Below are 22,241 nucleotides of genomic sequence, written 5' to 3'. Positions count from 1 at the left end.
GAGTAACCAAAAAATTCACTATGTCTATATTGCACATACAACTGTATTTATTAATTTAGCTTCATTTAAGACATTTTATTATTTTCTGGTTTAAGAAGATGCACGTCCCAAGTTTAAATTTAACTATAACCAGACAACCAACATGGACGAGTAAAATAAGATCAGCATGAGAAAATGTTATTAATCGAAATTTTATTACAAGAGGCAACACGCAGACAAACTCAAAGCCTCAGTCATTAAGGATAACGACAGACACGAGATCGTATAAGCCACGCATCAATGTCCAACTCAACTAGTTCGATGCCATTTTCGCCATAAGTAGCTTGGCGAACTCCAGAAGCTTGTCAGTTTCAGGCATCACGTGCTTGACAGCATTATCAGCACAGAAGGCTCCGGCCCATTGGGCGAGGCCTGGTGTCTTGGCCGGGTCCAACAATTTGAGCCCAAGAAGCGCCTCAGTGACCCTCAGCCACCCGAGGAAGCACCCGAACGCAATGTCCAGATACCCGACCCGGTCACCGCCAAAGAAGGGCTTGCCTTTGCTAATGCTGTGATAAGCATTCTCCATTAATGCTAATCCTTCTTCTAATTGCTGTATCAGAGCCTTCCTCTGTTCATCCCCTTTTGCACCCCCAACGGATTTCATTGCAGGGAACCACTACACAATCAAACACAATACACAATATTTCACGAACCACTTAATTATGGTCTAGAGGGAGTATAAGATGAAGAATGAAAATACGTACCTTCTCGTCAAGATAAGCAGCCCAGAAACGAGCAATGGCACGATCGTACGGATCAGAGGGAAGAATGGAAGGAGAAGAAGACCAGACCTCGTCGACGTACTCAACAATAATCAGAGACTCGCAAACAGGCTTATCTGCATGAATCAGAACTGGGATTTTCTTGTGAACAGGATTGGACTGAAGCAGAAGTTGGCTCTTGGATCCCAACGTCTCTTGAATGAAGTCATAGCTCACAGACTTAATATTGAGGGCTATACGGGCCCTCATCACAAAGGGGCTTGGCCATGCACCCACAAGCTTCACTACTTCCTCTCCCTTGGACATGGTGGTATGATTTAGGTTACAGTGACGACGCAGGTAGTTCTTGGAGGAGTATGCTATAAATACAAGAATGAAAGTGAAAAGTAATTAGAAAGGGCTTGGCAGGATTGTACAGCATAGTGTGAACGGAGTTAATGGTTGGATGAATGAGGACAACAATGACGTGGCACGAGGCATGCTTGACTACTTCATTAATGGCGGAGTCTAAAGCTGGAAGAGCCGTTGGCGGGTTTTATGGCTGAGAGGGAAACACCGAGGCTTTCAATATTCAGTATTTGTTACCATTAATTGTAGTGATTAATTTCGTGAAGGCCATGTCACCGTTCTAATTATGTGGACTTGGGTACTACTTGATTGTAATAATCAATGGCACAATGTTATTACAATTGTCTTAAAAGATATATGTATAAACATTGCAAAAATTTATAACTTATAAACAACATATAGGGAAATGGGACATTGTGCCATTGTGCCATTGATTATAACTTATAAACATTGTGCCATTGATTAGATCAAAACTTATAAACGTCACTTGCAAAAAGCCTTATAAACAACATCCAACGTCATATAGGGAAATGGGACTTTGAAGGGAAAAAGAAGAGTTGAATATTAAATAAATCACTTCAAAGCCTTCTAAACTGCCGATTGTTTTTATTTAAAAAAAAATCACTTCAAAGTCTCTTATAAAAATTATAATTATTAAAAGATCTCATAAAATATATAAAATATTTTTAAATTTTAAATCCTGAACAATTATAACTTATTAAAAGAAAATAAAAAATTGATAAAAGAAAATAATAATTTGGATGTAAATTTAATGTTAAATTATCATTTTTATTTATCAAATTGTAACTGTACAAGATTTGAATTTGGAATTTGACAGCAATGTAAGACTTCTCACTAATTTTCCCTTTGCATTTTGTTAAGCCAAACGCGCCTTTTTGTCTTGGAGACGCGTATTGAATCGGAAGTTCCATACTTCACACAATTCACTGCCCCACACACCATTTCTACCTGATTCCCGCTGAGCTTCCAAAGCAACTATCAGCTGATTAATTGGAAATCAACCAAACAACATCTCATCTCCGTTGGGAGTTCGATCAGTGGATATCCCCTTCCGAGTTACTCCTGTGAAGTCTGTGCATATTCAGGATGAATCTTCCAACTCCAATGTATGCGAATGACAATTTTGATTCCGTTTTCTTACAACAGTAACCTACTTCAGTTTCAAGTTGTTTCTTGTTCTTTTTTATTGCAGATGCAGCAGTGGAGTGGAATCTGCATGTTTTATGGCGAGCTCTGGTCTTCTCTCCTCTTCATGGAAGCTTATCGCCGACCTGTACGCTGAGAACAATTCAAACGGCGAACTTCTCTGGAAAAAAGTCACCAATGAATCAGATTTGACCCTGTTAGCTTTTGTGACTCCCCAAACTCATGTTCAGCCCGATTTGCTTCCTTCAGCGGACCTCTCTGACAACCCATTCCAATTTCTCTTTTCCGAGAGAAACCCCCCGTTCTATCTTAATCGATCTGCAATTTCCCTATTTGATAGAAATCACCGAATGCTTCATCGACTAAAATCCCAGGTATGTAATTCTTCGACTACTCATCTTTAGGTAAGCCAGTGGGTCTGTGAGGACTTATGACGACTTTAAACTGTTAAAAGTGGATTTTTGTTAAATGCAGGTGGATGTCGAGAAACCATTAATTGTTACAGGGCATGGGGTTGGAGGATCAATTGCTTCTCTTTTCACTTTATGGCTCTTTGATACCGTGAATCCACGCGATAAGCATCCACTCTGCATCACCTTTGGTTCTCCACTTATTGGTGACCAAAACCTGCAACAAGCTGTGCGTCGAAGCTACAGGTGGAACTCTTGCTTTCTGCATGTAGTGTCTCGCGAGGACCCGCTTCCTTTCTCGTTGACTTCCACCACTTTGTACGAGCCCTTCGGAATATATCTCTTATGTTCTGATCATGGCTCTGCGTGCGTGGAGAGCCCTGCTTCTATTAAGAAGCTGCTGGAGGCAATGCGTCCGATGAAGGAAGGATTCAAAAGTCCAGGTTATGGATACGTAGTGGAAAATCTGGAGCGTAATGCAACCTGCAAAGACTCCACAGCTTGCAACATCTCTTACCATAATTTACTGCAAAAAAGCCTCGATTTGCAGTTGCATAAACTAGGATTTGCAGAATTGCAGGAGAAGGGATCTCCTGCTGCGCAAAGCGATGCAATATGCAGGAAAAGGGCACCGCACGTTTTGCTGTCTCCTATTTTCACTTCCTTACCAAACCTAGTTTTCTCCCTTATTTCTTTTATTGTATGCAAGCCGGTCCTTTTCTTTACTTCAGGCATTTTAAAGTTGGTTTACAAAAAGGCTCCTGCACAACAAAGGATCCACAGGCTTACAGAGAAAGGCAGAACGTCGGCTGCCGGAGAACCAATGGAGGCGGCACTAGCACTAAGCACGCAAGGCGACAAGGTAGCCAGTCTAACACAAGCTTCTCGTACTTTTTTCCTAGTAATTCCTATTTCCTACCAATGCGTTTTCCCTTGCATGCGTATTCATTGCAAAATCTGATATTAAATTTTAAGGATACAATTAATATATATTTTGAAAAATTATCAAATTTCCGGACTTGCGGTATTTTCTTACTGCGGGAAGCCAACTCCAACAAGCTCTGTTCTTTCAAATTTAAAAATAAAATAAAATAATTTGTTGGAATGGCTATTTTAAATTCACTTGATTTCTAAAATTATTTTATTTTTATTTAAAAAAAATGGGAGAATTGTTTTCATTCTTCCACCATAACACTTTACATTTAGCTATTGTAAGTTATTGTCTTCAATTTTCACCCTCATCACCTATTCTCAGGGGTGTGAGGTGTCCCCAATTCTTTTAGCTCCATTTCTCTTCTATTTCTTTAAAATAGCACCGTTCATTATTAAAAAAAAAAATACAATAGATTTAGGAGGAATTAATTATATTGAGTGAAACTTGAATGTAATTCTCCTAATATTTTTTGAAAAGTGGTTTCTAAAAATAAAAAAGTGTAAGCAAAATCAAAAACTCATTTTTTTCTTGTATTAACTTAAACGACTGTGTGAGTTTCCAAGATCTTTTGCTTCAATTTTCTTGGAGTGCCTGAGAAATATGAGAAACTAGTTGTATGCCAACCAGCAAACAAGGATCAATTGCATTTCTAGTGTCTAGTGTGCAGGTACAATTGGTGTTTATTAGCCTAGGGAGCCTAAGCCAATATGAATAAAGCATTGCCGCTAAATCAAAATCAGAAAATTGATTGAGCAGAGTATTGAGAGCTCTTGAGTTACACGCTTGCCCTTGTTTATAAAGAAGAGCAGTAGCATGCTCTTTCAAACTTGAATTCTAGCGCTTGAAAGGAGGAGACAACTATCTGTGCCATCATCTAGTTGAGGGCGCGCCTCATCATGTGGAGAGACTTGGGCTAATGCACTATATATCTCGGGTTATGGTGAGTGAGTGAGAACAGGTTGTGAGGCCCTTAAACTCAACGTTCCGCTTAATTTTAATGAAGCAAGTTAATCGATGGGCTCTTACCCTATGGAATTGGTTTCGGCTTCGGCCAATCCCTCTCTCTTAGGGGCGCCAAAACTAGGCCAAAGAATTGCCCACCCCCTCGTGCGTGACGTTTTAGCATCAAGGGAGAGAAATGTCTGCACACATTTTAGATAATCCTTAAGGCCCATTTGGTATGTGGGACTGGCTAAGTGGGACTGGGTTTGAGCTTGGAGAATGCCAATTTTTTATGTTTGGTAGGTGGTAATAGTAAATTTATTTTCAAACCCAATCCCATCTTGATAGGAATATCCATTAACACCTCCCTTAGTACTGCAATTTCAATCCTGGGATTGAAAATTTCATCACTGAAATGCCCTCATAAAAAAGTTGGCCAATTAGACTCATTCCCTTCTTGAAACCATGATTACTCCTCCTCTGTCATTACACACAGGATCTCCGTCATCATCCTTAACCTCACATACTCCTCCATGAAAGATGACTTTGGCGATGACAAGGATGGCCGTCATCGCCGTAGTGTGATAGGGGTGGAACAAGAGCAAGGGGAGATAAAGACAGAGCCACCCTCCACCAACGATGTTGACGCGAGTGCAAATAGGAGCGGAGATGGCAGGGGTTGAGAGATTCCTTGCCATCCGTCATTCGTTTCTTGGTTCATCATCGTTCCTCATCATCGTTTCTCGTTTGATTCTGGGTTCATTAAGTTGGGTTCCTCATCAGGGGTTCATGAAATCAATTTTTTGATTCTGATTTAGCCATAACGCCATCTTCAATCCTAGATCCATGAGTTGCGTTGCTATGTTTGCTCTTCGAAAAAGGGATGTATGAATTTTTTTAGGTTGGGCTCTGTGCATTCTTGTTCGATGTCATTGCGTTCTTGTTCTTGTTTGATTTTTTTTTTTTTTGGCTTTCTACAAATGAAAATATGCTTCAATAGTGGGGATGATGATGTTCGCCGGTGAGGATGATGATGTTCACTGGTGAGGATGATGATGGAGAAGATGAGGGCAATATTAACTTTTAATTATTTTTTGTGGTTAAACTTGAGTCTTATTTTTTTTAACCCTATATCATATTAAATATAATTTTAAAGCTTATTCTTAGTCTCAGTCTCGATCTCATAAAATTTAATATCTTGTAACAAACAGGGCTTTAAATTTCTGGCCACATGTCATACTCATGTGTGGGTAATGATTAATTTGCGCACTTTCCCAAAGTACAACCATCATTTCCCTAAGTGCTTTGCTCGCTTGGGTCTCCAGGACTTCATTTAAGCTTAAGCCACTCTTTTACTTTACTTTTACCTGAGTCTCTGAATTTCTTTGCTCTCTGACAAACTTCTCTCAATCTTTCCGACTCTTTGTCTGTAATGGCTTCATCATCTTCCCCTATCAATAAGGTAAACCAAGCTTTCCTTGTACTGATTTCTATTTGTAGGGTATCTTTGTCTCCAAGTTTTGTATTGTTTTCTGATTCTCATTATTCTTTTTCGATTCATAAGGTTTGAACACTCTTGCTTTTCTCAAGTCCTACGTGCGCTTCTAGTACATATTGTGTTTTGGCTTCTTGTGTTTATGATTTGAGTCAAGTTGCTAAATGTAGCCCTTTTCTAACTCGTTGGTTGAATCATTATCATTACGTTTTTTTTTCTTTAAGGATGAACCTCGCTCCTTTTTCCCCACCAATCATGATGGTTCGTTGTACCTATGCCCTTTTCACGCGCTGGAGCTGCCAACATACCCATTCCATTTAAATAGGCTTGGGAGGTGTATGTTCCCAAGGAACACAGAGGAACTTCCTTCTCTTAGGAAGATCAAATTGTAACCCTTTAAAATTTTTAATCAATTTATTTTAAAATAATTTTAATTAACATAAAGCACCGCTTGTGAAATACTTATCATGATAGAAAAGTATTTATTATTTTTAAAAAAATAAGAGATACTTTACAAACCTTACCATGGTGATAAAGAGTTTATGATTATAAAAAGAATGAAAATTATTTTTTTAAAATTTTATCATGATAGAAATGAGTCTACTATGATAATTAAAAATTAAATTAATTTTATAAAGATTTACCATGATAGAAACTGATTTTTTTTTTAATTTAGTAAAATATTTTTAAACTGACTACTCTAGTAGAAAGGAGTTTATCATGGTAAAAAGAATTGATCATAATGGATAAAGTTTACCATCATAATTTAAAAGTTTCCTAAATAATAAAGTGTACTAAATGTTATAAATCATGGTATAAATACAAGTGTTTAAAATCCAAAAAAATGATATAAATCATAAATGTGAGTGAAACTTGGTTTCCAAGTATAGAAAAGTCCAAAACAATTTTGTTTAAGGCTAAAAGTGTCAAAGGGACTTTTCTAGACACAAAAGATATCAAAAGGGGCAATTTTGGAAAATTTGTGCTGTTCATTGCGGCTAACGATAGGTGCACCACGACAAACATCATAGCGAAGGTAAATTGCGACCAACAACTCATTGTGTCGTGTGCTGCGGTTAAACAACCATGCATAATGATGGAAGTGCACATATAATACTTATGACATAATGAATAGTAACTATGAATTTTAATCATACATAATTCTCACTATAAATGTCTCATTTGGGTGATTCAGGTGTTTCCTCCATATCGGACTTTTATCCACAAAACCTATTAAGGGCCACAAAACCCGACTTCCAAACATTTCACTTTACAAACTAGCACTAAAGCTTATAGCCTTATGTGAACAACTTGACAACAACATTGATGATCCAAACAACATCTACAACTCAACAATTTATTCATGCACATAAAATTTTCATAGTTGGATTACAGTCTCCCAACACAATTTATATATAACTAAACATAAATTACTATAAGTAAATCTCATCTTCTAAACATTTTTTAACACGTCAGTTATATTCAAATGAAACTATGAGTATCAAAATCTACCTCATGGCTAACGCCAGACATGTTCATCAAAAATTAAGAGCTTATATGCTCAAGTACACAATACAAGCCTTATGGTTGGCAATTTATACATTTAACATCTAAATGAGGCCTAACAAGACATAGTGTCCCACACACTACCACTATGCCTTCAGTGATTCTCTAGCTGGACCTGCTTTTGTAAAAATGTTAACCATAAGGAAAGAGATACAAAGATCCTAGTAACTAATTCCTAGTAACTAATACTACTATGTCATGATGCATGTAATGTAACTAATTATGCGTCCACTAAGTGGACATACAAAATATATCTTCAAACAATTTATATGCAAGCAAACCAAACAATGGATGCATTACTAGCAACTTATTTCCTCCTTTCTTAATATACCAAATTTTGTGCTTGACACTTAACCTACCTAGCAAAAGGTAAGTCAGTTCAAGTTGTAGAAGCCACTCATTGTGTCTAAATGAGGGCATACCATGTAACACTAGTTCAAATGTCAATAATAAGTCTCCCTTCTAATAAAACCTGCACATGACATGCATGCAGGATCTCTGAACAACTAAAACTGCTAATAGTAAACCATTTTTCCACCACAATCATAATTTCATTCCAAAGATAATCATATAAAATTTATCATCCCCCTATCAATAATGTTTCCAAACAATAGATATACATTTCCCATATAATACTTCAATAGGCATTATCATAAAAAGCAGACACATATCTAATCACATGACACACACTACAACATAGTAGCAGAGGTTACCTTTAGCATGTAAATTTTGTCAAACAAGCGATCTTTCACCTTCAACAATGCTAACACCACAATACAATGCAATACTAATTATCATTAATACAAGTTTTTAATCACTAATCATAACTTAATCATAGGATTAGTTAATAAATCTCATAATCTTAATACTCTCACATGATTTAATCATTAAACTTAATCATCCTCATCTCATTACATTTCTTAAACTTAAATTTAACCTTAAAACACACTAATCATCATTCAACTAGTCTAGGGTTTTGGATTAACCCATATCAGTATGATTATCATCATCAAACCAACTTAAACAACACGTATTTAATGTCAAACAAGCTTATAAGTTTGAACCTAAAGGCTCCCCCCCCCCAAAAAAAAAGGAAAAAGAAAAGCTTAACATTACTCCCATAGAACTAGCTCAAATAGGATATTTGAGGGTGGGAAGAAGGTTAGATAGAGTATTGTGGTCAAAAAGCCAAAAAATTCTTATTCCTGAGCATCTCTCCGCTAATGGTGTTTGGATAGGTGAAAAAATGGTAAATATTCCCCTAAACTTAGGTATACACTGGAGTACGCGCATCAGCATCCTATGATCAGGACAGCTCCAAGCACGTCCTCAGGGTTCCCAATGATTCTTTAGAAGCAGGTTTGGAATTTGAAAATTCATCTTAAAGTCAGGCACTTTCTGTGGAGTGCGTTGAATGTGCTATTATGACTAAGGAGGCTCTGTTCTCTGGCAAATGTGCAGCGGATCCTCTATGTCCGATTTGCAAATTTCATTTGGAGACCATAGAGCATTTATTACTACTTTGTGAATGGTCAAGGGAAATATGGTGTGGCTCGCCCCTGACATTAATCATGGATCCAATGCGTGTCTTCTTTTGAAAACCGGTGCTGCTTTTTTCTGGAGGATAATAATCTAATTGATGATTATGATAAGCCTTACATGCCGTGTTTATGTTGGAACATATGTAAGGAAGACCAGATTTGCATCAGTTTTCAATACTGCTGCATTAAATCCATCTCACGTTATTTGTTCAACTAATGCTGGTGTAGAGGAATATTGGAAGAGTAACCATTATGAGCCCTTTATTTCTTCTGCTACTGAGACTTTCAACTCTGCTTGGACACCTCTAAAATTTGGGACCATAAAAATCAGTAGTGGTGGAGCTTTCTCGCGTGTTACTAACAAGGCTACAATCGGTGTCATTGCTAGGGATGGCTTTGGCATGTTTCTAAGGGGATGGAGAGAGCTTGTTGATGTGAATTCAAGTTTCTTGTCTGAACTTTTAGGTTGTAGGAAGGCAATTCATCTAGCGTCTGACTTCAACAGAAGCAAAGTCATTATTGAATTTGATCGTCTTGAGCTTTTTCGAGCTATATTATGCATAAAGATGTAATCTATTGCTCTTGGTCCTTTCATGGGTTACTAGAAGATATGTTGATCACTCTTGAGTCCTTGCATTTTCTCTCTTTCTCGTTTATCAAATGGGGTGGGAACTCTGTTGCTAACTAGTTAGAGCCTCTTCTTTAAAAGGAGTGGATTCAAATGGGTAGGTTTCCGGCCCACCACGCCCTCTTGCAGCTATTATTGCTAAGGACTCAGATCATCTTCAATCATCTTGCCAGCATATTGTGCTGAGCAGAGATAGAGAAGGCATTGGTTGACTTTGTGGCTTGGTTTTGTTTTCTTTGTTTTAGGTCTCTGCCACATTGGCTTATGACTTTTCTTGCTGTTTTATGATCTGTTTTGCTTTCTGTCTAGGCTTTGTAGACTCTGTTTGCTCCTTTTTCAAGGAAGGATTTTCTGCTGTTTTTTCTTTTTTAAATATAATCTGGGCATTTCAATTTAAAACTATTTTTTTATAATTTTATAAACTAACTATTTAAATGTACTCTAAGTAGACCAATGTATTTTTATAATTTTTATAAATTTTTATTTTAACAAATATAATTTTAGAATACTAAAAATCAATTTCAAATAAAAGATAAAAATTATTTTAAGATAAATATTTTTTTAATATAGTATTATGGTCAAAGAGTTAAATTTTTTTGATATTATCTATTGTATCCTAAGTAGCAGAGGCCTGAAGAGGAATTTAGTTCTAAGCCCGATTTGAAATTAAATCTGCCATCTTTAGATTTTTATCAGTAGCGACAGCAGCAGGAAAACCTGGAATCCATGTGTCAGACCAAACTCTTATATACATCTGTACTTCACATTTAGAGTATATTTAAATTAAATAATTAATTTATAAAAAATTGATAAATTTTTAACATTAAATTGAATTGTCAAGATTAAGTCATTATGAATCAAGTTAGTGATGAACAAATTTATTAAAGTCTTATAATTTTTATAAATTTTTATTTTAATAAATATAAAATAAAAAAATAAAAAAATAAAAATTAAATCTAAATGATCTAGTGAGCACGGAAGACAATACAATTTTAATATGATTTTTTTGTAATTTTTATAAATTCTTATTTTGAGATATAATATTTAAAATATTTAAAAATCAATTTAAAATGAACAGTTGAGATCCTTTTGAGATAAAATGAAAGGCACAGGTCTAATGAGCACCCGCCCGATTGTGTGATTTTTAAAGATTTTTTTTTTTTTTGGGTGGAAGTGTGATTCTAAAAGATTTAATGTGAAGAGCGTTGAACAATATATATATATATATATATATATTTGTTTAAAAAGGGAAATCCAACTTTTTTCTGATCGCTAGATTTTCAATTTGTTGTAGCAGAATATGGATATGAAGAAATTGGTAGAATACTTGGAAACAGAAGAACGTCAGTGGATTCTGAAGAAGCGGAAATGGTTTGTCCCCGGGAGGAAACTTGTTGAAATGGAAATAGATATGACAAATATGGAATGGTACAAGAAGAATAGTAAGAATCGGAGGACAGGGTACTACGACAGTTACAAGCCCATTAATGGAAAGCGTAGGTCTCCTGGGGACGAAGACGTTGTCACGTTCGTCAAAATCCTCAACAATTACTGGAAAGACATGGTCGAGGAGGCAACGAGGCAGCCCCAGAAAGAAGGCGCTGCATTTCGTACCAAATGGCTTTATGCTGGTACTTATTATAGGCGGATGGTGGAACCATTAGACATTGCTCAGTACTACGGAGATGGTCACAGAGATAACTATATGAATTGCGGAAGATCTGAGCATTATAAGAAGCTAGAGATGTGGTTGGAAGATGAGAAAAATCCCGAGTCGAGAAGTAAACAGAATGTGGAAAATTTATTGACTGTAGATTCTTGCTTTTGGGCGCATGTGGAAGAGGCTCTCATTTCATGCAGGAAATTGTTTAGCAGGGAAGGGGAGAAGCAAGAGGAAAGGCAGAAACTGCGACAGTTTGAGAATTACGTGTATGGGTTGCTGAGGAAGTACAAAGTGTCCCCAGACATTTTCTTGAAGAAAAGCAGCTATATGCGTTGGTGGAACCAGTACACTGAAATCATGGGAACTTCATATGAGTCCAGGCTTGCCAACTTCATGAGGGATCCAGCCAACTGGGAGCTGTATGCTGAGGGTCTTTACGATTTTCCCTTATTGCCTTAACCAGCCTCTCAGCACTCAAACCCTCTCCTCAGTTCTGACCAAAACTTCAAAAATAAATTAGGATCCCATTTAGTGGTTCTACTTCCGACTTCTGTTATATGCTTTGTTATTTTGGGACAATAATGAGCGTCAGGCTAAGAATTCTAGTACTATTTTAGCTTTTGTTCTTTCATTTCTTATTGTCATGGAAAGATCTTAAATATGGGGGCAAAAAACAATGAGAAAAATTATATCAAAAATTGAAATATAAGTACATAACCTTCGTGTCCTTATTAAAATAAAATAAAATAAAATATAACAAAATATCGCTTAAATAAATTATTTGCATCTCACCAATGGAGTTAAAGCTAGTGAAAGAGGTTAGTTCTTTGCAATGTGATGAATCAATGTTTAAATCTTTATTGAAAAAGATGTCCATATTTAATATCTGACAGTGTATCAAATAAAATTATTTTTAATAAAAAGATACTTGTTGTTGTGAGTAACCAAAAAATAAAAAAAAATATTTGCATGTTGTCTCTCATGACTCCATCTCACATGTGTTTAATATAAGTTAAAAATGTATAAAAATCTCTTAAATTTTGAGACAGTTACATTTGACTTCTCTCATCATTCAATGTTTAAATTTACCCCCCTTAATCTTTCCTTTTGTTTTTCAAAACCCTTGCCATTAATTAACTATTATTTTATAAATATAATTATTATCACGTCATATTAATACAATACATATGACACATGATATGAAAAAAATATTTTAATTATTTTTAACAAATTCAAAGAGGGGTAAAATTATAATTTTTATTTTTAACATGCATAAAGATCTTATTTTTTTAGTTGAGTAATATTGTTCTCATTGTTCACGGATAATATAATTCATGATAAAAATTATAATTTTATTATTTTTTATAAATTAAAATAGCCTTTTATATTAAACAAATAAAAAAAATATTTAAAAGCTATCATTGATAAAAATTATATAAATAAAAATTTATCCTTTAATACAAAAAAACTATGATATTTTGCAAGTTTTTTTTTAACAAAATCAATATGAATCATTAATAGCAAAAAAATACCTTATTCTAAAGCAGAACATACTTTTTGTTTGAACAAGTACCGAAAAATTTATTTTTAAAAAAATAACAACTACAAACAAATAAGAGTTTGAAGAAAATGAATAAAATAGGTAACAAAATTTATATAGCTTTTTATCAATGACGGCTTTTAAATATTTTTCTTTTTATTTGTTTAATATAAAAGACTGTTTTAATTGATAAAAAATAATAAAATGATAATTTTCTTTTAAATTATGTTACCTATGAAAATGAGAAAAATGTTGCTCAACTAAAAAAAGATAAAAACATCATGTGTGTTAAAAATAAAAACTACAATTTTGCCTCTCCTTAATTGTGTTAAAAAATAATAAAAATATTTTTTATGTCATGTACCATGTGTATTGTATTAATGTGACATGTCAATAATTATATTAATAAAATAATAATTTATTAATTGTAGTGGTTTTGAAAAACAAAAGGAAAAATCATGAGGGTTAATTCTAGATATTGAAAAATGAGGAAGTCATATACAATTGTCTTAAAGTTCATGAGAGTTTTATGTATTTTAGTTTTTAATATAATGATTCTCTAATATACTATTCTAGGTCTAGTCATAGCTTTTTCAAAAAATAAAAAAAATTTCTCCAAACTTAAAAGAAGTTCAAGAACACATGTAGTTGCATGTAAAATTCAACGCTGCTGCAAAAAGATGTCATTCAATCATACTGAATATAATCAGTGGTGCCGTTAGTAGTTTTTTTTTCTCCGTCAGTGGCTTTTGCAGATCAGTGAATGTTGCCTTGGCCCTCATGGCTGAATGTGTTGCTATTAAGGAAGCTTTATTGGCAAGCAGAAGACTTGGGAACTCTCAGGTATGCATTGAGGTAGATTGTGAGCCTTTGTTAAATATTTTGATTTGAGATTTCTTGAAAGGCTGTGATTGGCGTTGCCGTAATGTGTTAGAGGACGTGTTAGCCCTCAAGAAGTCAGTGGGTTGAGTGGATTTTGCTTTGGTCGCTTGCCAAGGTAATAATGCAGGCCAAGAGGATGGATCTGCAATGATGGCTTTCAGTGGCACCATCCTCGTTTTTAGTGTTTCTTCCAGCTGACTCTGACTGCCAACAATGTTTCTTCTGCCGCTCTTGATAGAACTTGTATTGGTTGATGCTTTTTCTGTTAGTGGTTTTTTTTTTTTTTGGTCACATTGTCTGTTAGTGGTTTAGTCTGTTGCTGAATTGGTTTTTGCTGTGTTTGTGTTTATGTTTGTTTCGTTTTTTCTGGTTTAATTGAGTGTTAACTTGTACCATTTGTTTTTTTGGAGACTTCTTTTGACTTCAACCATTAGTGTTTGTACTCATTTTTTTGCTATTAATAAAACTGACTCTGTTTTGGCCCAAAAAAAGGTAGTTTAAAGGGAGAAAGAAAGTTATCCGCCTGCACGTTTCTGCCAAAGCTTAATAACATCCGCTTGATTGAGAGTTACCAGGAATCAGGATTCGGGAATCTAGATCCTCTCTCATAATCCAATTTTCCCATTGTCTTTTAGCGGCAAAATCTTGTACATCCAAATGGTTAAAATCTCCACGATTTGTGACAAACTACTACAACTATTATTATTAACTCAAAATGATGATGTTTCATGCGAAAAGAAAAAAATATAAAATCCAATTCAATTAATTTATCCAAGACTTTTAATTGGGTTGGCTGGAAAATTGGTTCACCCCAATTTTTTTTTTTTAATTTTAGGTCACACATTATCAGGGCCTAATCCTACATATTTAATAAAAAGGCCAAACAAAGGCTTACAACTAAGTTTATTTAAATAAGCAAGCAAGTCTATTTATTCAAAGTTTCTAGGCCTATATTTATATAAGTAATGAAATGAATAATATTTCTTCCATTATATAAATATAAGTAAATCCATATATAATATATTATAATTTTATTAAATCAAGTTTTATTAAAATATCAAAATAAAAAATATGCCTGCAAAGGCCTTACAATTTGACCTATTTAAATTTTGGTCTAGCTTTATTTAAACTTATAATTAGACTTATTTATATAAATAGATTGGCTTATTCAGCCAAAGTCTAACGTCACATCTTTCCACTCCTACATATAATCAATCAAAATGTATTTTATTTATTGTCTAAAAACAAACTATTCACATGTATTTTTAAAAGCCATGCAATGTGTACAGTGGGGCATTTTGATTACTTAGACGTACAGGACTTTGCTATTGAGAGACTAAGAAACCTATATTCTGAGAGGATCTGGTTCCCTTCCAAGGAACACAGCACAACTCAATGTTGTGACTTGCGAATAAACAAAGAGAAACTCTTAACCACAGCTTCAACAAATCGGATTCTAGGTTGCACTATCCAAATTGTCTAATTAGACAGAAGCCCGTTAAACAGAGAAACTTAATTTTCATTTTTTGGGGGAAAAACGGAAAGAGACTTTAAATTTTAAAAAGTAAATCTAGGTCATCAAAATTATATTAAGATCGTTAGGATCTCATCCCAAAGATCAACATATCCATATGACAATTTCAACACCAGAATGGGGATCAAGCAGTTAGTGCTACCATAAAGAGAAATGAAGTTGAGGGATGTAATTTAATACTAAAGTCCAAATCCGAGGCTTTGCAGCAGCAAGAGGCTGAGAAGATTTTGAGCAAATGAAAATGAAAGCCCGAAGGATTAGGTTTATATGAAAGTTTGTGTGTAACTGTATGTCATCCATTCAGCTAGGCAGCTAGCTTATTGCACTAATTGTAATTTGCAAGGCAGTGGCATTACTCTCAGAATACTACGGTGCATGATAAGGATTTAAACGATACATGACACGAAAAGGCAGAAGAAGGATTACATCTTCATAATTTACAATTGAACTATCAAATGTTATTACAATTCAACTAATCACAGGCCTACACTAGCCAATATACTGATGATTAAACTGACTTCGAATACATATAAATCGTATCTTTAGAACTCACCTGAAATTCAGGGGAGGCTTACATGGTAGATGCGAGCCTTTTCTTTTGTTTCTTTTCCCTCTTTTTGGCCCTCCCATCAATTTCCCAGCACGGCAAACTTCAGATGGTTCTAACACTTACGAATACTTCGATTTGAAACCTTCAGTGAGAGGGACCACTTTTGCGGATAGCTTTGACTGCAGTTTAGATGCAGCTTGACGAATGTCCTAAAGATGACGGAATTTAAGCTCAGAAGTACTGGTTGAATTCTTAAGAAGTAATGCAATTTCTTTGTAATTGAGACAAGTAAACCTTTTCTAGCACCAAGAATATTATAGGATAAGAAGTTCCGTGATAAATTCAAATTTCAAGAGATGATGACAAAATCAATCAGATTACTTGTCTATATATGCCTTGATGGCACCATCATGACTTTACTAACCATAAGGTTGAGGGTTTTACCCTTGACATGGCATGCGTGTGTGTGTGTGTATTTGTGTGTTAAAAACTATTAAGTTCAGTATATGCAAACGTAGAGCAGTACTATGAAAAGAGAACAAGGTTACCTCTATATTATATCTTGACGAAAAATGAGTTAATAGAACAGCTTTGTTCCGAATCCATTGAGCATTTCCAATTATCTGCAAAATTGAATACAAATTTACCTTTACGAGGAAGTAACTCAATACAACATTCAGGCATAAACCAGATTGTCAAAGCGGATTAGAAGTTCATCTTTATTATCTTGGATATGATCAATTGGCTTCAAAGCATCACGCGTTCCTGATAATTAGCTAGTCGAACCCATCCGTCACTATGTTTAGCCGCAAAAAAGATAATGATAAAATCAAGACTGGATGATATTGGTAGAATTTAAAATAAATACCTATAACCTTGGTCTTATACAAAATAGCAAAATAAAGAGGAAAGGAAGGCATGGGAGATCAGAGAAGCAACAATTCATCTTTATGCTCCTTAAATTATGTCAAGCTGCCTATGAAGAACCCAAGAGTATGCAGACTTCATATTACCTCAGATAAATGTGTATGGCCGTGTTGCCGAGCATGTTCTGTGCTGAATGACTCATCCAGGAAAGTTGCCTGTTAACCAGCTTTTGGCTTAAACAATGTTATCAACTGACCAAAATACATGAACTACAAAGTCAAAAAAGACCTTGCAGTCTCTTTAAATTCCCTCTGAGGCCCCACTTAAGGAAAGAGAACCACTTTTCTTTATTTAGTTGCAATTTGAAATATTTATCACGTCATTGTAACTATTTCTAAAAAAACTTAACATCATTTTATTATTTTTGAAGTAGGGGCGCAAGATTCAATTTTTATTTTCTGTCTTTTAATCTCAAGAACTAGTCTTCATTCTAATTCATTTAATTTGGTGTGTCAAACAGGCAAAACCACACGAGGTTCCAACCCATTGAACACCATAAGAAGTGTAATGGCATAGTTTTCACCCTGGTTTCCACTCTGTTGAGATTCACTCTAATTGAGATCACATGAGATAGTTAATCCCAAATTCCCTGGAGAGAAGGAGCTCAAGAAATGAAATTGACCTGCTTAAAGCATAAAAAATGGAGGGAGGAGAGAAAATATCCATTCTAAAAAACAGATAGGTCAAATTAGGAGTCTATATCAATAAAGTTAAACCTGGTCCAGAGCCATGCTTCCAAAATTCAAGAAAGGACATAAATAAAGGATAACAAGACTCGCACATACATGGACCAGCCACACGGATTGGACAATTACCCTCCATGACTCTCCTTATTTATGTATAAAAATCTTGAGATTAACCACAATAAGCTTTTAAAGATAACAGTAAAAGATAATTAGGACTCCTGCATAATTGTAATTTGGTAAACTCTTAGGACTTAAAAATGATAAACGTAGGGCCCGTTTGGGTAACTGCCAAAAGCACATTTAAACTACATTCAAGATATGTTTTTGGCAAATCCAACAAATAATTGAATCCCCCAAATGTGCTTTTGCCAAATGTAAACTAAAAACCAAACACACACTTAGTCTCTGGAAAAGATCAACTCCTAATCCATTTGGAGTTCCACATAAATAGGTTTATCACCAATGCTTATCTTAAGCTTCTTAAGAATCACCTCAGCCTGTAAACCTATGCAGCCATTGTCTATTTATAAGGAATTCAGATGCTCAAGTTTTCAAGTTTGTAAGCAGACCAAAGGTATAAACAGAATAAAGGTCCTCATTAACATAAAATGATCTTGCTTTACCTCAGTTATAAGAATTTTTGCTCTAAGTGCATCTGCGTTGCGTGGATCAAGCATAAAATCTGGGGTTGTATCACCAGTGAAGGCCACCTCTGGAGATAATATAGTGTCTGTAATCTAGAATGGAGATTTTATCTTTAGAAGTATATATCATAAAAGCTTTGGCACAGAATCAAGTTTCCGTCATTACAGACCTCAACACCAGACTTCTTCAATTTTTCAATTTGACTCCCTTTGAGGTGAATATACTGTTTCTTGAGTTTTTTCCTGACTGAATATACTACGTAACCCTGCATAATATCAAGTTGGGATTTTTCTTGTATCAAGGGTGAAGATACCTAACAGAATTCTTCCACAAAATGTACATGCAGAGGATTCCCATTTCTAAACATGATTGTCATGCACAGATAAATTTCTAGGAGCTCATTGTATTCATTGTTATCAATATATCAATATAGTCAACAACAACAACAAACCTTATTCTACTAGGTGGGGTTGGTACATGAATTATAAGACATCATTTTACTCTATCACAATATATCAATATAGTCAAATATCAAAATTCTCATAAGCTACATTATTCATGAGCCACGAACAACGCGATTCATTCCTTTGGTACAAAGGACCCTTATCTAGTTATCCTTTAGAAAAACTTGTTCAAAATCAAAATGTTTTTGGAAAATAAAATAGTGAAGGGACATCAAGTACAACACATAGTACAGCAGCATCAGATTACACAAACAGAAATATCCTGAGTAGAATTTACAGAAAATTAATTGATGAGCAACATCATGCAATATTATGTATGGATGATGATACATATACTGGGAGCCAAAATCAATAAACTTCTCTTCTTCTTTCAAAAACCTTAAAACACAAGCTGAAGAAAGACTAAACAAATATACCTGGCTGGGTATTACATGTTGTGTTCTGAATGGTCGGACAACAAGGTTATTACGTAACTCATAGGTTTCCCCTGCAATTAAACTTCTCTAATAATTTCCTGAAAGATAAACAAGGAAAAAGCTTATCACTGAAGTAAGGCAATGACACAAACCTATGTCCAAAGCAACCAATTCAAGGTTTAATTCAACTTGGCCCATTGTCCTGTGTATATCCATCAGCTTCTCAACATCATCCTTGATGCAAGGAGGCACAAATACAGTAGGAGGCTTTAAATTGTATAAACCACGGCTGGCTACATACATTGGCAACCCTCCCTACAACATTAAATGCCAATAAAGCTTTACGCTAAAAATTTTACAATCAATACCAAATATAGAAGAGACAGAGAAAGCATACAACTTGCAATTAAAGTACTTGAGTAGAAAACCAAAACTAAGACTCATAGCAATGAATAGTAACAAAAACAAATATTAGAATATCTTAAGCTTTAGCCGTTTATCAATAGAGTATCTATCCAAGTTAATATGATTATGATCAGACAAATCACAATTTAAATAGTCTCATGCTTTATATACCCATCTTTTAGGAGTAATAATTCTGTCTGTCTTCAGGCAAACAAACTTCGCAAGTTCCCATTCAATTTAGCGTAAACGTGGCTTCATTGAGTTCATTCAAGAAACAGTACCATATAATCCAATCAGAACACACATGTAGTGCAATTTACATCTTTCCATTTACTAATTCCTCAAAAATAAACAAAGGAACAAACCAACACATTAGTCCGTCGAATATTGTGTCAATATGGCTTTCAATTGCCAAAATTAGTTCATGCACCAGTTTGTCCTTGAATTTGTAATTTTCAGCAACTAGCTTATGCACTAACTAGTCTTTGAACTTATGATTAACTTGGAATATCATATCTTACTTTACTTGGGGAACAAAAACACGCTCGCTGATAAAATTATCAAATAAATGTTTACAATTGGAGGTGGAAGAATCCAAATCCTCTACGTTAACAAAATTAGAGTAAAATAGTGCAGTCTCTTTGTATCTATATATCTATCTATCTAAATTACATGAATGCAGGTAGAGTGACTTACAATGTGGTCAAGATGAGCATGAGTGATGAAAACGAAGTTTTGCTGAATAGCCTTCGTAGGGCACCTCCCTATATCGAAAGCACACTTAAACTCGGGAATTATTACACAGGTCTCTTGGCCACCAATAGAAAGCCCCTCAATCGTATAACCTTCCAAGTCCACACCTTTGCGAAGAACCTGAGAGCGAGCTATGCGATACTGTTCTTCTTGATCGATTGCTTTGCTGATTTCCGATAAATATTCTGACCTTTTGACAGCATTCAAGGGGGTCTGCACTGGAATTTTGTGGGTCAATGGCTTTTGCGTTAAAATGGACAGATGAAATGGGAAAATTGAAGGGGTCCTGAAGGCTGAATTGGTTAAAGAGATTTGCATTTTCTTGCGTTTTTAAGGAGAAGGACATGAAGGGTTTAAGAGGTTTAAGAGACCTTTTCGGGTTAGCCTGGAGAACGCAGATACTGGGGACCCAAACGGCTTTTGCTTCACAATGGGCATTGCAACATCTAACAGGGTAAGGCTAACTTTGTCTGCACATGTAGAGATAACATTTAAAAAAAAAAAAATTACTAAAGAAAATTTTTGGGGGAACAATGATGAAAATAGAATCTTTTCAATGATTTGGAAATATATTACCATTAATTTTTGTATGTTTATCAATTATGTTTCTTCAAATTGCATTATACATAACATTACAATATGTATGTGGCAATAACGTCATGTCAACAAACTTAATAAAACTTGTAGAAGTATAATAATATTACCTTCATCCTTATTTATAACAAACTCATCCATATAATTTATTATAACTTGTTTTTGGTAAACACAATCCAAGGAAATAATAACATGTCATATTAGTTTTCATAAACTAAGAAGGATTAAAGATAATTTTTATACTTGAATTGTATATAAATGTTATAAATATTTCTAAACTTAACTATGAGTTAATTTTGTCTTTTAACTTTAAAAATTACCTTCGTCATCATCTTAATATTTAAAACATTTAACAGTTGTTAGTTATTAACGAGTCTCACTACTTTTTTTAATATTTTTTTATCAAATTATGAGTCATGTTTACCTCTCAACTTTTATTTGAATGGTCATTTTGCCCCTAACTCAAATATTTTATAATAAAAAAATATTAAGAAATACAATGTGAGGCCCACTAATAATCAATTAATGATGAGAAAACAACAGAATGATGAAAAAAAATCTTTCAAATTAAAAAATAGAATTGACCCATAATTATATTTAGAGGTGTTTGTAACCTTTTGTATATAATTTAAAGTAAAAAATGATTCTTAACCTAATTAAAAAATTAATGTTTTATTGGAGATGAGAAGCTTGGAGTTGGAGATAATTGAATAGAAACTTCTTACAGAAAGTATTCTTACAAAATCAAGATAATGAGATTATAACTTAAGAAAAATATAATGAAAGGTTAAAATTAATTATTTCTTGTAAAATCTTGAAATTAGCCTCAGTAAAAGCCATTAATTAGAGGAATTTGTTTAATTAATTAGGAAGTATCATGGTTAGTCAAGGTGGTATCTTTCCTCAAATATAAAGAATGAAATATAGGCAATTGAGCTCTTACTCTTCGCATAAACAAATCATCTGCCTCTAAACCTCTAAAACCAAACAACATCAAATTCAGTTAGTGACATTTGAATAGTTTTCACTTTTCAGGACCTCTAAACTTACTACTAGTTTAGAGGTGTGAAGAGTTCACGTAAAATTTGATCATTCCATTTCCACTTGGCTTTTACTCAAAGATGACATTGAACCCTAAAAAACTAACATCTACAACCGAAATTCACCACAAAACCTTGACTTAGAAGTATGTCATCAGATAATGAGAGAAGCTGCTTTTAAATAAAAATGTTTCTTTCTGCCAATGTCAAAATCTAGCAAATAATTCAAATGACCATATATGATATTTTAACACCATTCTATTGGAGGCAATCATGATCAAGGAACAATCGAGCATTAAATGTGAATACCTCTCCCAACAATTTCATAAAACAAAAAAAAAATCAAT

General features: G+C 34.4%; 3 protein-coding genes and 1 long non-coding RNA gene across 6 annotated transcripts; 2 read left to right on the top strand and 2 right to left on the bottom strand.

The window, feature by feature from the left end:
• Positions 1-156: 156 nt before the first annotated feature.
• On the bottom strand, positions 157-1,125 carry LOC129302940 (glutathione S-transferase U17-like). The gene is made up of 2 exons (XM_054941866.1): positions 747-1,125; positions 157-658 (listed from the first exon to the last, which is right to left on the bottom strand). The coding sequence occupies exons 1-2, from the start codon at positions 1,068-1,070 to the stop codon at positions 293-295; spliced, it is 690 nt and encodes a 229-aa protein (XP_054797841.1). The 5' UTR covers positions 1,071-1,125; the 3' UTR covers positions 157-292.
• A 928-nt stretch (positions 1,126-2,053) lies between these two features.
• On the top strand, positions 2,054-12,089 carry LOC129302932 (senescence-associated carboxylesterase 101-like). Of its 2 annotated transcripts, none has more exons than XM_054941855.1 (4): positions 2,054-2,239; positions 2,326-2,653; positions 2,754-3,551; positions 11,090-12,089. In XM_054941855.1, the coding sequence occupies exons 1-4, from the start codon at positions 2,220-2,222 to the stop codon at positions 11,915-11,917; spliced, it is 1,974 nt and encodes a 657-aa protein (XP_054797830.1). In that variant the 5' UTR covers positions 2,054-2,219; the 3' UTR covers positions 11,918-12,089. The 2 variants fall into 2 exon arrangements, with proteins under 2 accessions (XP_054797830.1, XP_054797831.1); XM_054941856.1 differs by having other exon boundaries at positions 2,055-2,239; positions 11,093-12,089.
• Positions 6,794-10,154, top strand: LOC129302943 (uncharacterized). Its single transcript, XR_008591343.1, has 2 exons — positions 6,794-8,985; positions 9,088-10,154. It is a non-coding gene; the product is annotated as an uncharacterized LOC129302943 (long non-coding RNA).
• A 3,735-nt stretch (positions 12,090-15,824) lies between the features above and the next one.
• LOC129302938 (tRNase Z TRZ2, chloroplastic) lies at positions 15,825-20,702 on the bottom strand. 2 transcript variants are annotated; one of them, XM_054941864.1, is made up of 8 exons: positions 20,204-20,702; positions 19,255-19,417; positions 19,103-19,173; positions 18,392-18,487; positions 18,201-18,314; positions 16,978-17,046; positions 16,513-16,587; positions 15,825-16,173 (listed from the first exon to the last, which is right to left on the bottom strand). In XM_054941864.1, exons 1-8 carry the CDS (start codon positions 20,576-20,578, stop codon positions 16,084-16,086), a joined length of 1,053 nt encoding a protein of 350 aa, XP_054797839.1. In that variant the 5' UTR covers positions 20,579-20,702; the 3' UTR covers positions 15,825-16,083. The 2 variants fall into 2 exon arrangements, 1 of the variants encoding a protein (XP_054797839.1); XR_008591342.1 differs by having other exon boundaries at positions 16,109-16,173; positions 16,978-17,057.
• Between the last annotated feature and the right edge of the window lie 1,539 nt (positions 20,703-22,241).

Source organism: Prosopis cineraria, unplaced genomic scaffold (genome assembly GCF_029017545.1).
Source record: "Prosopis cineraria cultivar Desert tree isolate PC_DT_omini unplaced genomic scaffold, ASM2901754v1 PC2, whole genome shotgun sequence".
Lineage (NCBI taxonomy): Eukaryota > Viridiplantae > Streptophyta > Magnoliopsida > Fabales > Fabaceae > Prosopis > Prosopis cineraria.
Note: the sequence above shows the minus strand (reverse complement) of the source record. Positions and strands in the feature narration are given on the sequence as shown.

Bases quoted from the DNA above. Each gene is read 5' to 3' on its own strand.
- LOC129302938 (XM_054941864.1), bottom strand. From the start codon at position 20,578: ATGCAAATCTCTTTAACCAATTCAGCCTTCAGGACCCCTTCAATTTTC. The intron at 17,047-18,200 runs GTAAAGCAAGAT...GCTGGTTAACAG, and splicing joins CAAAAATTCTTATAACTGAG to GCAACTTTCCTGGATGAGTC. The intron at 16,174-16,512 runs GTAACCTTGTTC...CGTCATCTTTAG, and splicing joins CGTCAAGATATAATATAGAG to GACATTCGTCAAGCTGCATC.
- LOC129302932 (XM_054941855.1), top strand. From the start codon at position 2,220: ATGAATCTTCCAACTCCAAT. The intron at 2,654-2,753 runs GTATGTAATTCT...TGTTAAATGCAG, and splicing joins TTCATCGACTAAAATCCCAG to GTGGATGTCGAGAAACCATT. The intron at 3,552-11,089 runs GTAGCCAGTCTA...AATTTGTTGTAG, and splicing joins TAAGCACGCAAGGCGACAAG to CAGAATATGGATATGAAGAA.
- LOC129302940 (XM_054941866.1), bottom strand. From the start codon at position 1,070: ATGTCCAAGGGAGAGGAAGTAGTGAAGCTTGTGGGTGCATGGCCAAGC. The intron at 659-746 runs GTACGTATTTTC...TTGATTGTGTAG, and splicing joins CTGCTTATCTTGACGAGAAG to TGGTTCCCTGCAATGAAATC.